At 42.4% G+C, this 14,574-nt stretch overlaps 1 protein-coding gene and 1 long non-coding RNA gene across 2 annotated transcripts in view; one reads left to right on the top strand and one right to left on the bottom strand.

The window, feature by feature from the left end:
* The window catches only part of IL17RC (interleukin 17 receptor C), a 51,799-nt gene that overhangs the window by 22,075 nt on the left and 15,150 nt on the right, over positions 1–14,574 (top strand). The window contains exons 2-12 of the mRNA XM_069966818.1: positions 2,220–2,241; positions 2,403–2,558; positions 2,777–2,887; positions 5,487–5,617; positions 9,018–9,129; positions 9,801–9,845; positions 10,020–10,150; positions 10,380–10,439; positions 11,723–11,780; positions 12,809–12,987; positions 14,278–14,328. Coding sequence (XP_069822919.1) covers positions 2,220–2,241; positions 2,403–2,558; positions 2,777–2,887; positions 5,487–5,617; positions 9,018–9,129; positions 9,801–9,845; positions 10,020–10,150; positions 10,380–10,439; positions 11,723–11,780; positions 12,809–12,987; positions 14,278–14,328 — 1,056 coding nt within the window. The remainder of the gene's footprint in view (positions 1–2,219; positions 2,242–2,402; positions 2,559–2,776; positions 2,888–5,486; positions 5,618–9,017; positions 9,130–9,800; positions 9,846–10,019; positions 10,151–10,379; positions 10,440–11,722; positions 11,781–12,808; positions 12,988–14,277; positions 14,329–14,574) is intronic.
* LOC138788700 (uncharacterized) overlaps positions 6,786–14,574 on the bottom strand; it is an 11,878-nt gene continuing 4,089 nt past the window's right edge. Inside the window, exons 2-3 of the long non-coding RNA XR_011362633.1 lie at positions 7,997–8,134; positions 6,786–7,193 (exon numbers count right to left, since the gene is read on the bottom strand). This is a non-coding gene — a long non-coding RNA (uncharacterized lncRNA). The remainder of the gene's footprint in view (positions 7,194–7,996; positions 8,135–14,574) is intronic.

Here is a 14,574-nt window from a genome sequence, read left to right as displayed (position 1 = left end):
AAAAACCCATATAAAAGGATTTTTACTATTGGAAGGACCCTGTCCGTGGGCATGATACAGGAATTACTCCACGGCAAGTGTAGCAATATGTGACCACAGTCTGTTCTTGTTTATTTGTAGTTCTTCTTCTGTGTGACCACACAGCAGAGTGTTGGGAAGTTGGTCTGATTTCCCCATAGTCTATATGAGTGCTTCACAACATCGTGACAGCATGTATCACTGGGTTCTTTTTTGAATTGTGGCCCAACGTTTCATAATTATAATAATTCCTTTACTTATATAGTGCCAACCTATACCGCAGCCCATTAAATAGCTTGTCATCGCTCAAATCAATCCCTGTCCCTATTAGGGCTAGCAATCTTAAAGTGACTGTACCACCAGGCCCAGGATGAAGCACTGGAGGCGGGCCGACCCACCCCCAGTGGGAAGAAACCCCAGCCCCTCCATGACGTGACTCCATTAGAATCAATGGAACCCTATCATAGAGGGGCTAGGGTTTACTCCCACTAAGGGTGGGTCGGCCCGCCTCCAGTGCTTCAGCCTGGGCCTGGTGGTACAGTCACTTTCATTACTATCTGTATGTTTTGCATTGTGTTAGGAAACCTACGCAAACACAGGAAGAACATATAAACTCCATGTAGATTTTCTTCTTGGACAACATTCTAATGTCATTTTTAGTCAATAATGCTGGCACTGCTGTCCAGACGGTGGGAGCTGTAGCATCGAACTTGTATACATACTTTCCATCTCTTCTGGAATGCCTAGTAGAAAAAAGGGAGCTCTCTGGGTCTACAACGTCGACAACAAAGTACATTAACCAAGATCACAGAAAAAAACGTAACCCATTTTAGTCCTAAAATTATTTCCCTTTAGTAACTGTGGAACTAGACATAACAGTGAATCTGTGGTGAGCTAAACTATGAATTGTTATCTAAACTGCCACCAATTTAGACTGCTTTGAAATATTCATGATGGTATAACTTAGACTAATTAGTACTGCTTTATAATGTCCTCCATGCTGCAACTGCTTTGGAGGATGTATTATAAAGATATAGGAGAGCATGATTTTCTCTTCTATATGTGCGCAGTGTATGGTTGACATAGTACCAGGTTATACTCCCCAGCATTTTGTCACAAAGTCATGACAATTGACCACAGCCACCATTAGGCAGCGCTCAAGTGCATACAGGTTTTTGTAGTATAAATCATTTGCAGTGAGTTCTCCCAATGCAACAAACCATTGGGCTTGGGCATTGAATATGGAAATGTCTCATGTCCAGTCCTCAAGGCCCACCAACAGGTCATGTTTTGAGGATATCCCATACAAAGAACACCTGTGATAATACCTGATGCACTAAATATCATTATATCACCTGTGAGATACTACGGAAATCCTCAAAACATGACCTGTTGGTGAGGCCTGTGGACTGGAATTGAGAAACACTGGTATACAACTTAAGTCCACTTGGACCAGACTGTCTGTCTCAGTGATGTGGGTATATTAACCAAGATGATGGGGGGGATGTTACTGGGAATTACCAGGTGAAAAAAGCTTAGTTTTATTTTAGCACAATAACAAGTAATAGATAAAAAATGGGGTTGTGTAGAGATTTGCTTGCTTGCAGACTCAATGGAGACCAACTACCAGTACTTGCTGGAGATTGCAGTTAAACTGAGCATGTCTGGAGCACTTTGGTGGTTGACCCCAAGGGCCAGGGGTTATCAGAACAATGCTGGCACTTGAGGGATTACTCAGAAAGTCTCAGAAATTCTTGTACATTTTAAGGCTATGTTCACACTACGTATCGGATCGGACATTCCGTGACCCGGCCGGTCTCTTCTAAGATCATGCCGGCCATCATGTCCCCATAGGCCGGAGCTGCTCGCTTTATTGTGTGAACTGATAGGGTTTCCTATGGCTGCAATTGACTGAATTGCGGCCGCAGAAAACTGACATGTCAGTTCTTTGCGGCCCGGCGTGGGATCCCGGCCGAAGCGTATACGATGTGTATATTCTCCGTCCGGGATCCCATAGAACAAAAGGCAATGTTCCACACTGCATTGCCGATGGCAACAACGGCCGTACTTTTACATAGTGTGCACATAGCCTTAATATGTTTTTGTTCACAAAATGCATCAGTTTAGACCTATCTTTTTCAATGACACAACCCTTTCAAGAAAATGTTGGCTTCATACTTGTTTTCTTTTTTCTCTTTCAGGATCTTCAGTGTAATTCCTCTGGTATGTATATTGTTAAATATCTTCTGCTCACATATTTCTGCTGACAGGTGTAGTTAGGTGACATTTTCTATACCAACATTGTTTGTAATTAGCATTTTTTGACTTAGGCTGGGTTCACATGCACCTAGCAATAACAATTTTTATTGTCTTTGGTCATGCAGACACTTTCTGTATCCAAGGAGACATAGAAACAGCAGAGTTCCCTGTTTTGATACCAACGGATATCAGAGCGAAAACTGTGAAGAAGTGCGACCATCACAAGGGGTGTCGCCTCTGCGTTCAAGTCACAGTGGACATGTCTGTGGCATTTTTATCAGGTATCGAAAACAATCCTATGTACTATATACAAGTTTTGAAAAGTGTGAAGTATACCAATGGATGTAGTAGAGCTGAGTGTGTTAATGGGCATAAATGTGTTAAAACAGAGGATTTGCATATATATATATATATATATATATATATATATATATGTGTGTGTATATATATATATATATATATATATATATATATATATAAATTATATATTACTTTCTAGATTATTCTGATGATTTCGGCTCAGGCAACTGTGGCGACTATGAGGATTACTCAGAAGATGACGACTTGGAAGACGTTAGCCTGTTTATAAAAGTTGATAAACCCAGCAATGGTAAGAAATAGTTGACTCTCCGTATAAGATAATGGGCCTCATTTATCAAAACTTTGGAAAACCAAGAAACGAGTGGAATGGTATTAAAGAGGATTATTAATAAAGGCCTTAAGTCAGTCTAAAAATTTTTTACTCTTTCTACTTTTTACTTCACACACCCGCTGAGACTGATTTATGTGCCCTTAGCTTCATATTCACATACCCTGAAGGTGGATTTACAACCCCTCAGCCTCATATTTACACCCTCTGAGCCTGATTTATTTTTCCTCAGACTCATATTCCCACCCCCACACCATGGTTTACGCTCCTTAGGCCCTTATCACACATCTGCTAAATCTGTCTGAATTTGTGGACTGTTACGAACATCCATGGTCCCACCCGTAGGCCTTAGTCCGGCCTATCAGACTAAGAGCCCTATTACACCAACAGATTATCTGACAGATTTTTTTTATGCCAAAGAGAGGAGAGTTTTCAGCCTTTCCTTTATGACCATTCCTGGCTTTGGCTCAGCAAAAATCTGTCAGATAATCTGTTGGTGTAATAGGGCCCTAAGGTAAAAGTGAAGATAATCAATCATGTAGTAAAATCCCTATATAGCTGGAACAGGGAGCATAGCCACAAAATAACAGCAAATTGGAATCAATACAGTATAATTCTCCACAGAAACTAAATATATTGGCAACAACCAGGGGCGGTCTTGGCATTTCTGGGGCCCCAAGCGAAGTTATGTCTGGGCCCCCCTCCCCTCGACACGCATTCCAAAACAATAGACCGCTGTGTGTTGCCCCCAGTAGTATATACCCCTTGTGCGCTATCGCCAGAAATATATACTCCTTGTGTCCTGCCCCCAGTAGTATATACCCCTTGTTTGCTTTCCCCAGTAGTATATAGACCCCTGTGTGTTCCCCCAGTTATATATAGCCCTCCGTGTGCTCCCCCAGAAGTATATAGACCTCCTTTGTGCTGCCCCAGTTGTATATAGACCCCCTGTGTGCTGCCCCCAGTTGTATATACCCCCTGTGTGCTCCCCCACTAGTATATAAGCCCCCTGTGTGCTCCCTCAGGGGTAGCCCCCCTTTGTGCTCTCCCTGTTATATAGCCCCCCTGTGTGCTCCCCCCATTTATATAGACCCCCGATGTGCGCTCCTCCAGTTAAACAGACCCCTGTGTGCTCCCCCTCCCATATAGTATATAACACAATAAAACAAACACTTATACTTACCTGGGTCCAGGCGTCTCCTCTTCTCTTCACTCTTGTGGCCGCAGGAAGGGTTTTCCCTGCGATCACAAGAGGCCGCACTCCCCTTGTCCTGGTGCCGATGCTCCAGTGATGTCACTGGAGCGCCGGCACCACAAGGACAAAGCTGCCACTTGTGACCGCAGGGAAAACCCTTCCTGCGGCCACAAGAGTGACTAACAGGAAGGGGGCCAATGTCTCCCGCCCCTGGCAACGACAGATCTCACACTGGCAGATCTTGCTCTTCTAGATAGTAAACAGATTCTGTTGTTACTTCCTAGAAAAATGACAACTTATTGATGGGAACCACAGAAAAGTGATGCTCATTGATCACTGCAGGAATCCATTTCTGGTCAGATGTTGATCAAATGGAAAAATACTGTAAGCTTCAGCTTCAGGCCCAGTTCATAAAGTGTATGACAGCGGCCGGTCTGTGACACGGCCGCTGTCTGTGAAGTTAATGCCAGCTGGTACGGCAGTACTGGCTGGATGAACTTTACTTCTTTTGATTTGGAATGCGGGCGCATTCGGTTGTGTCGTCTTTCCAAATCACCATGGCAGACAATGTAAAGAGTGTCCGGAGCTGCACTTTACATTGTCTGCACTGTCAATGAATAGCTGCCGCACAAAACTGACATGTCAGTTTTCTATGTTGCCGTATGGAATCCTGGCACGATTGTATGCAGAGTGTATGCACTCCAGCCGGGATTCCATAGGACAAAATGTTATTTTAATTTTCAATAAATAGTAGCCAATGTTCCAACGGCTGTTATTTATTGAAAATTTACGTTGTGTGAACTTAGCCTCAGGCTGTAAGGGGTTAAAGGAGACCCCTTAAAAATGAGACAGGCATCAGCTGTAATCTGTTTGGGAACCTAGCAGTAAGTGTTTCAGTGCAGCGCCACCACAGATAAAATGAAGCATTACACAATGCCAATTCACATCAGTCTGTTGTCTGTGTAATACAGGACTGGACAGGTCCTCCACACAGATAGATACTCTCTGTTACCGCCATTCACTCTGTACAAGAGATAAGGGTCCTAAACAGTAGGGTTATTTATTAGTATGGGTTTTGTAAACTGGACAACCACTTTAAAAACTGTCCTTGTGCATTCTTAGACATTGTCTAATAGGCAATTCACCTGTCTATTCCATCTCTCCAGTTTATCAGGTCTACCTTAAATGTTTTCCACTCAATACATGCCATTCTCTTGGGTTTATTAGACATCTGGCTCTCCATTAGAATATAGAATTTCTTTTTTGGTTATGACTTGGTAAATAGTAACTATTCTCCAGCTGTCTCTGTTCCTTGATGTAAGATGTCAACAGTATTCCCATTAAACCATTATCTTGTATTTGCAGATTCCTTGCTCTGTGCCAACCTGTTTATACTGCGGATAGTCCCAGCCAGCTTCTCATGTTCCTTGGTGAGAATTTCATTGCCTCAGTCATCTGTTCCCCGGAGAATAGGCACCAAAACCAGCATTAAAGTGGTAAGGCTCTATCTGTCCTATACTGTATGGATGTCACATTCCCATGTCATGCAGATCTACCCCTGATTGCTTTCTTTCTGAGAAGTTATATTACAGCAGCCTTTCTTATCAGCTATGAGACTACTATTTGGTCATAGGGTCATTGTAAATATGTAACTGTGGTCCCTTTGGCTCGGAGGGTGCCATACATTAGACGCAATGGCTAAACTTCATAGAGAGGAACCCTGCAGCAGTAGGCTTACAGCCATAGGATTAGCTGTGGCATTACTGTGAGTTGTGTAATGTTTTTTCTTCAAAGACCCGAGCCTCTGTAACCTGCGGTGGCGATGCCGTAATGCTTATGTGGGCAAGTTAATACTTTTGTTTAATTTTTTACATTGGCTTGGGAGGGCACACCACACATAAACATCACACCCATGGAGCACTACAGCTATGTGTGCCCTATCTTTACTGTCATTCTGAAAGAGATCAGTACAGGATAAGGTAGAATGGGGTACCATCAAATCCCACCAAGTCCTTGGTAGAACATACCTCTTGAGTTCTGCTTCCATTGCCCCCAGTGCATAACTTCTTCCAGGCTTTATGTTTAATGCCCTACCAAATATACATCCAAATTATTATGCAAATGATATTTATGGCTGATTCTCCTAAATGGTTGAAGCAAAGTCATCACCAGTTATATATATCAAATTTTATTGAACAAACCTCAAAATGATAGCAGTATATTGTTCAAATTTTTAAAAAACTAAAAATGTTCCAAATATTATGCACACCAGAGTTTCAAAACATTTTATAGGTTTTAAAGAAGTGAAATGGTCATTTGTTGAATTGGCAGCATTAGGCTGGGTTCACACTACGTATATTTCAGGCAGTATTTTGTCCTCATGTCAGGTCCTCATAGCAACCAAAACCAGGAGTGGATTGAAAACACAGAAAGGCTCTGTTCACACAATGTTGAAACTGAGTGGATGGCCGCCATATAACAGTAAATAACAGCCATTATTTCAATATAACAGCCGTTGTTCTAAAATAACAGCAAATATTTGCCATTAAATGACGGCCATCCACTCAATTTCACCATTATGTGAACAGATCCTTTCTGTGTTTTCAATCCACTCCTGGTTTTGGTTGCTATGAGGACCTGACATGAGGACCAAATACTGCCTGAAATAGACGTAGTGTGAACATAGCCTTAGGAGGTGACATTCACTGAAATCAAAAGCTATTTCAATTCAAAACATCCTAACAGGCCAAGTTACATGTTAACATGCATCTTTGATATCACCTACACAATGCTTGCATCCATTGAACTTGTGTTTTTGGAGAGTTTCTGCTTGAATTTCTTGGCATGATGTCAGAATAGCCTCCTAGAGCTGCTGTTTTGATGTAAACTGCCTCCCACCCTCATACTCCGAAGGTTTTCTATAGGGTTGAAGTTAAGGGAAGATGGTGGCCACACCATGAGTTTCTCTCCTTTTATGCTGATAGCTGCCAATGACTCAGATGGGTTCTTTGCAGCATGAGATGGGGCATTGTCGCGCATGAAGATGACTTTGCTCCGGAAGGCACGGTTCTTCTTTTTGTACCATGGAAGAAAGTGGTCAGTCAGAAACTCTATATACTTTACAGAGGTCATTTCCACACCTTGAGGAACCCTAAAGGGGCCTACCAGCTGTCTCCCAATGATTCCGGCCCAAAATATGACTCTGCCACCTCCTTTCTGACGTCTCGGCTTTGTTGGGACATGACCATCCACCAACCATCCACTACTCCATCTATCTGGACCCTCCAGGGTTGCCCGAAACACATCAGTAAACAAGACTGTTTTAAAATTAGTCTTTATTTGAGATGAGCGAACCTCGAGCATGCTCGAGTCCATCCGAACCCGAACTTTCGGCATTTGATAAGCGGGGGCTGCTGAAGTTGGATAAAGCCCTAAGGCTATGTGGAAAACATGGATATAGTCATTGGCTGTATCCATGTTTTCCAGACAACCTTAGAGCTTTATCCAAGTTCAGCAGCCACCGCTAATCAAATGCCGAACGTTCGGGCTCGGATCGACTCCAACCCAAACCCAGTTCGCTCATCTCTAGTCTTTATGTATGCCTGGGCTCACTGCAACCGTTTTGCTTGTGAGAACTGGTAAGAGGTGGCTGAATAGCAGGTTTAGGCACCACATCAAATCTTCAAATATCCGTTTGTTGGTTTGTAATGGCATTTTACTAGCTGCTCTCTTAATCCGATGAACTTGCCTGGCAGAAATTTTCCTTATTTTGCCTTTATCTGCACAAACCCGTCTTTGCCCTGAATCAGCTACAAATCTCTTCACAGTATGATGATCACATTTAAGTTTCTGGGAAATATTTAATGTTTTCATACCTTGTCCAAGGCATTGAGCTATTTGATGCTTTTCGGCAGCAGAGAGATCCTTTTTCTTTCCGATGTTACTTGAAACCTTTGGCCTGCTTAATAATGTGGAACATCCTTCTTAAGTAGCTTTCCTTTAATTTGGTTCACCTGGCAAAATAAGTAACACAGGTATCTGGGATTGATTTCAGTGATCCAAAGATGCTCGATGCACAATACCATCCATGAGTTTCATTAAAAAACAAAAAAATGTAATCTTTATGACACTTAAACTCAATTTGCATGTTATATAATACACAAGGGTATTTCAGGATTTTTGACCCCAATGATCAAACTTAGAGATGAGCAAACCTCGAGCACGCTCGAGTCCATCCGACCCCGATCGTTCGGCATTTGATTAGTGGTGGCTGCTGAAGTTGGATAAAGCTCTAAGGTTGTCTGGAAAACATGGATACAGCCAATGACTATATCCATGTTTTCCACATAGTCTTAGGGCTTTATCCAACTTCCATAGCCCCTGCTAATCAAATGCCAAACGATCGGGTTCGGATGGACTCAGGCATGCTCGAGGTTCGCTCATCTCTAGTCAAACTTTGATGGCCTAACTTAGCAGGCTGAACTATTAGAAGCTGTTTGTTGGGTCTTTAGGTGTGTCTGTGCCTGGTTGTACAGTCTAAGGCCATGTTCACACAACGTATATTTTTGTAAAAATACGGCCGTAGTTGCCGATTGCAACAACGGCGGTGATTGTGATTAATGCGAAAATATATGTTACCTTGCCATCTATGGAATCTCTAGCGGGTCCGCAAAAAACTGACATGTCAGTTTTCTGTGGCCGCTATTCATTGACGGATGCTGCAGTATCGTCCGGGATGATCTTTAATAAGAAAAACCGTTCTGTGACCTGACTGGGTCATGGAATGGCTAGTCTAATACAGTGTGTGAACATAGCCTAAAGGGTAATCGAGTCAACATCTGTCATACATGTTACATCAGTAATTTTTCATTTTATATGCAATATATTTTTTAATAGGGATCTGTAGTGTATAATAGCGTTAATGGCCGTCCTGGCAGTGACCTGAATATCACGTCGTTCACACACCCAAGGTACTTTGAGGAACTCCTTGTACACCACAGCTTGCCAGGTAAGAGACAATTATTATTAAATATCCTTGTACTTGGGAGCTGTATTATAGTCAGGGCCGGATTAAGGTTGGTGGAGGCCCCGGGCGACAATTCCCCCCAAAATAAATAAACTATACCGCGATCTATACAGATGGCTGTTTACTGTAGGTGACTAAGCACAGACCCCTTCTCGCTCCTGGCTGTATGGCTCAGCATCCTCCTCTGTTGCCCATGTAATGGTCACTAGAGGCTGCAGTGCAGAGGAAGATACAGGGCCCTAAAGACAGGAGCGGGGAGGGCAAAGTATCAGAGTGTATTCCCATATTGTGTTTGTGTTAATAACGCAATGTGAGAACACAGCACTTTCTGTGCGCTGTTGCCCACTGTGTTAGCGCCCTATTACATGGCCTGATATCCTGGGTAAGCAGCACCGATCTGCTGGTGGGGGCCCCTAAGTGGTGGAGGCCCCTAGGCACTTGCCCCTGGTGCCCTCCCTTTAATCCGGCCCTGATTATAGTAGTTATATTCTTGTACTTGGGAGCTGTATTATAGTAGTTATATTCTTGTACATAGTGGAGTATTATTTTAATTAGGGAATTCCAGACCTTAGGAATCCATAAAATAGATATATTATAATAGGAAGTTATTATATATTAAAGACGTTTTACTAAATAACCAATTATTTCTGTAGGTTGCAAAGAGCTGGATCCAAAAGAAAATATTGTGGAATGTGAAGGTAGATATATATTTAATGCTATAAAATAAAGTACTGTTCTAATCTACAGCAATAATGTTTAGCCTGTGGCTTGTCAGCAGTTGTAGAACTACAACTCCCAGAATGCCCTGATAGCTGCAAAGAATATGTATATGATAACCCAAATAATAGTGAACATACTTGTTTTTCATGCAGCACCCAGCCTGAACTTTGATGTCCGTGATGATGTGTCTGTCGGTGTACGAAATGGAACCTCTGACAGGAACGTAACATTACGAGTCTTTTATAAATCCAGGCACAAAGGAAATGACACTGAACACATTTTAGTGAGTATTGGTTGGAAATATTATTAGAATCTAATTATATCTACAAAGTAAATGATATGTATGTAAGTGAAAAAGATGATAGATAGATAGATAGATAGATAGATAGATAGATAGATGATAGACAGACAGATAGGAGATAGATAGACAGACAGATAGATAAACAGACAGACAGATAGGTAGAACTTATAACTTATAGCAATATGTTTAATGGAATATTTGTTTCTTTCAGCATGGAAAACAGCGTTTCCTTATTCCTAAATCAGATATTGTTCCATGTCTTTGTTTCGAGGTAGGTTACCTTATTACCTTACTAATTACTTTAGGTTCTAGATTGGGGTTTGGGAAGAAATGATATGCAAAAGAAAGCTCGCACATCACTTAGGCATGGTGTTGTTCTTTCAAGACAGTGCTTCAATCTAGGAGTTCCTAGGGTGTAAAGATTATTGTGCCAAAAACTGTTATATTACACGAATGGAAGCGATATTCTTTCCGTGTGTATGCAGGCAACATTCAAATGACTCATGAAAATTCATTCATATATATCGTTTATCACAGCTTTTGAGCTGACCATAAAATTATTGTTAATCATTCGCAAATTGTTTGCAAATTTTTTGATATATGTAAACATCATTCGGAATTACGATTGAGTATAGGAACAATCGTAATTGCGATCGTAACTAACAACTATCGTTCTGTGTATTATGGCAAATGACTTCAGGTCGTTCCCAAAAGAGCTAGTTTGCAATCTTTTATAGTTAATCGCGGGAAACGAAAAATCTAATAGAACCCTTAGGGCCCTATTCCACAGTAACGATAATCGGCTGGATCGGCCCCATTTGGCCCGATTCGGCCGATTATCGTTCGGTGAAATAGAGAGAACGATCAGCCGATGATCATGTCATCGGCTGATCGTTCATTTAGGGCCAGACCTAAAATCATCGTTCCCCCACCGCGCATCGCTACGGTTGAATAGCGGTGCGCAGCGGGCGACCGACGATTTAACAGCAGCAGCATCATTATACATTACCTGTCCAGGCTTCTCCGCGCTGTCTTCATCCCAGGGTCCCATCTTCTGAATGGCCGGTCAGCTGACGGAGCGCTCAGCCAATCACAGGCCGGGACCACCGCGGCCTGTGATTGGCTGAGTGTGGCCTGTCAGCTGACCGGCCATTCAGAAGATAGAGTGCGCGGGACCCTGGGATGAAGACAGCGCGGAGAAGACCTGCAGGTAATGTATTACTGTTGCTGCAAGGGCATCGGTAACGATGTCCTTGCAGCCCTCGCTCAACGATCATCGGGCTGTGGAATAGGCAGATCTAGCAGATCGCCGCTCGTTTACATTGTTGATTGGGCCCTCCTCGGCCCGTGGATTAGGACCCTTAAAATATTGACAAGGGATGTATGCCGGGCCAAAAGCCTCTCCAAAAGGAAATACTACCAATCGGCAGATTGGGGTTTGAGCATTTTCTTTTTGTAAATATATGAATATGTTTTTTTTCAAATATGGAAAGAGGATAGAATGCTCACTGATATCTATATATATAATCTTATAAAATGAACTTTCTCTGGCAGGCTAGATACAGTCACCTGGTGGATGGCGTCAGAAACCTATATTGCCCATTTAAAAACCGTATGTATAAAAACTTATTATAGTTTTTTTTTATATAATAAAAATTGGCAATAGCTTCAGTTTATGTTATATTGCAAACACAGACTTCTTATGTGACTGCACTTTTACCAAAAGTCGTCTAGTGGCCTTTGTTTAAAGGGGAACTATCAGCAGGTAAGACAAATCTAACCTGCTGATAGCCCCCTATAGCGCCGTGGACGCTGAAGAGGAAGGTATGTGTGTGTTACCTTCCTCCTCGGCGCTGGTCCCACCCTGTTAGTCAGGGAAAACTCTGCTCCAGAGTACCGTTAAGAGCACTGCTGGGTCATCCGGTCCGCCCGTTCTAATGATAATCAAGGAGGGGGGTGGGGGGTGACCAGATGACACAGCAGTGCTCCTAATGGTGCTCTTGAGTGGAGTTTACCCCGACTAAAGGACCTATATGATTATCAGTCATATTTGGCCAATTATCTGCTGTAATAGCTCCTGTTAAAAGGCAACTATCAGCTGACATGCTCGATCCTGGCTGATTCTTGTCTTTCAACATGTTGAAAAAAACTAGAACAATAGCGATGGTCTGCTGGCCATCGCTTTTTGCAATAGAAGCGGCAGCAGCAGACCACCGCTATCTCCTATGGGCTCCCCGGACACTACCTCCTATGGATTCCCCGGACGATCTAAAGATTGTCTGGGAAGCCCTCCTGCAGCTTCCTCCACTCTTACCTGCTTAAAGAGCAAGGGAGCGCCGATGTAATAGGGCCTTTACAGTGCGGGATCGGCACCCAAGAGGAAGGTAAGACACAAACCTTCCTCCTCATACCTAACCTGCTGATAGTTCCCCTTTAAATTTAATGATTGTGATATAACCCACATGCTATTATGTAATCCATCATTTTCATACTTGAATCATCTCCTTTTATTTAGCCATTTCTGGGAAAGCTAGATGAAAAACATGTGTCCTAACCAGAAAATATGACAGTTCAGAGGTAGGGGAGATTTTATTGCAAATCTTGGGAAATCTGTAAACTTTGGCTTCTTATTTATTTCAGATTCCGAGGAGAAGGTTGTGAAGGAAAGTGTCCTGATTGTGAAGATAAAGAACAGCACCCCGGTCTATAACCTGTCAGCAGCTTGTAACTTGTCTGCTGAACTGTCACTTTGTTGGAAACCAAATGAATATTCAGAATGTCATGAAATACCTTACACCAGGCGGGAGATTCGGAGTGAGGTAAAGGACTGATCACAATCGGAGGGTTTATCAAGACCAATGTATCTGTACACTCTGGAGATAGTGGTGATTTTTGCCATAATTTAATAATGATAAATCACTGTTTTTTCAGTAGCGGTGGTCATGTGATGATCACACATATCACTAATATCAGTGCTGTACCAAGCCATGCACATGTGTCAGCTATAACATATAGTTATTTATTATTTAACTAGGGAATTACTATTTAAAGGGAAACTATCAGAAGATTAGATTAATCTAACCTGCTGATATGTCCCTTTTGTGCAAAGGGCACTGAGGGAAGTCTCTTACCTTCATCCTCAGTAGTTAGACCCTTATGGTAATTGGGCCTTTTGGAGTGGGCCTGCCAGGGGCAGGGCAGTATCGGCTCTCTGGGGCAGTAGCTCTGCCCCCAGTGCACCAAACTGTCCAATTAGCATAAGTATGTAACTACTAACTGCACAGGAACTGGTGCCCAGGATGAAGGTAACAGACTTACCTTCATCCTCAGCACTCCCTGCACAAAAGGAACATATCAGTAGGCTGGATTAGTCGTTTTCCTTTGAGTATTACTTCATCACTTTATAGTACTTGGTTTTCTTATGCACTGTAGTGGCTGTATACTATGGCAGGACAGTGTGGATGACTTGGGGGGGTCTTTTCGATACATGCCATATTATTGAGATGTGCTCCCCTAGATTCATGAGAGAGGCACTTCAGATGCCTACAGGTGTGAAATATGGATCTGTATAGGGTCCATGCACACAGTTTTGGGAAGTGCATGACATGCTTATGGAGGACCTGACTAGCACTGTTCTAGGAATACTGTAACCTGTGAGTAACACCATTATGGAGGAATGGATGCATCTGTCAGTTGCTGTGCATACCTGAGTATGTCTCAGACACGCGTGTGTGTGTATGTATACGTGTGTGTGTGTGTGTGTGTGTGAGCACTCCTTGACTAAATCTTCTTGTTTGCATAAGGTAATTCAGGTTGTGCAATGCAAGTCCTGGTCCAAAACAAAAGCATGGTAAAGCTGCACACCTGTCAACATTGTGCAATGTATAATAGTAGGAATGTGGTTTGGTTTGGTTTGGTTTGGTCGTATGTCTTCTGGGAATTACACAGATGAGTAATTTGCATAGGAGGAATTTATAATGATACAATGATACTAATAGGTAACCCTGATGGCCCACATTTATAGGAAACATTACTTAGGATTACTGTATGTCATAGAATGGTCTTCAATGCTCATGCTGTAAAATGAAAACTGATTCTTGTTTCAACAGAAAATGGGATCCGTGAAGCTGGAGAACCTGCACCCCTCTCTTTGTCTTCAGGTACAAGATCATAAAGTAAAGCGCTGTAAAGTGCGGCCTATCAGATCATGGGAATGATGATATCATCAAGAGAGAATTTATTTTTTGGTAATGATAGGAGCAGGGTAAAGGAGAACAGTGAAAAGTAAAGCATAAGGGGTCCCAGCAGCACTAAGTATTTCAGGAGAGTAGTTATTATTCTTTGAGAGAAAGTGACCCATTTACTCAAATGATGGTTATGATTAGTGATGTTACATGGATGTTACA

The sequence above is a fragment of the Dendropsophus ebraccatus genome, chromosome 4 (genome assembly GCF_027789765.1).
Source record: "Dendropsophus ebraccatus isolate aDenEbr1 chromosome 4, aDenEbr1.pat, whole genome shotgun sequence".
Classification (NCBI taxonomy): Eukaryota; Metazoa; Chordata; class Amphibia; order Anura; family Hylidae; genus Dendropsophus; species Dendropsophus ebraccatus.
This window is presented reverse-complemented; position numbering and strand designations above follow the sequence as displayed.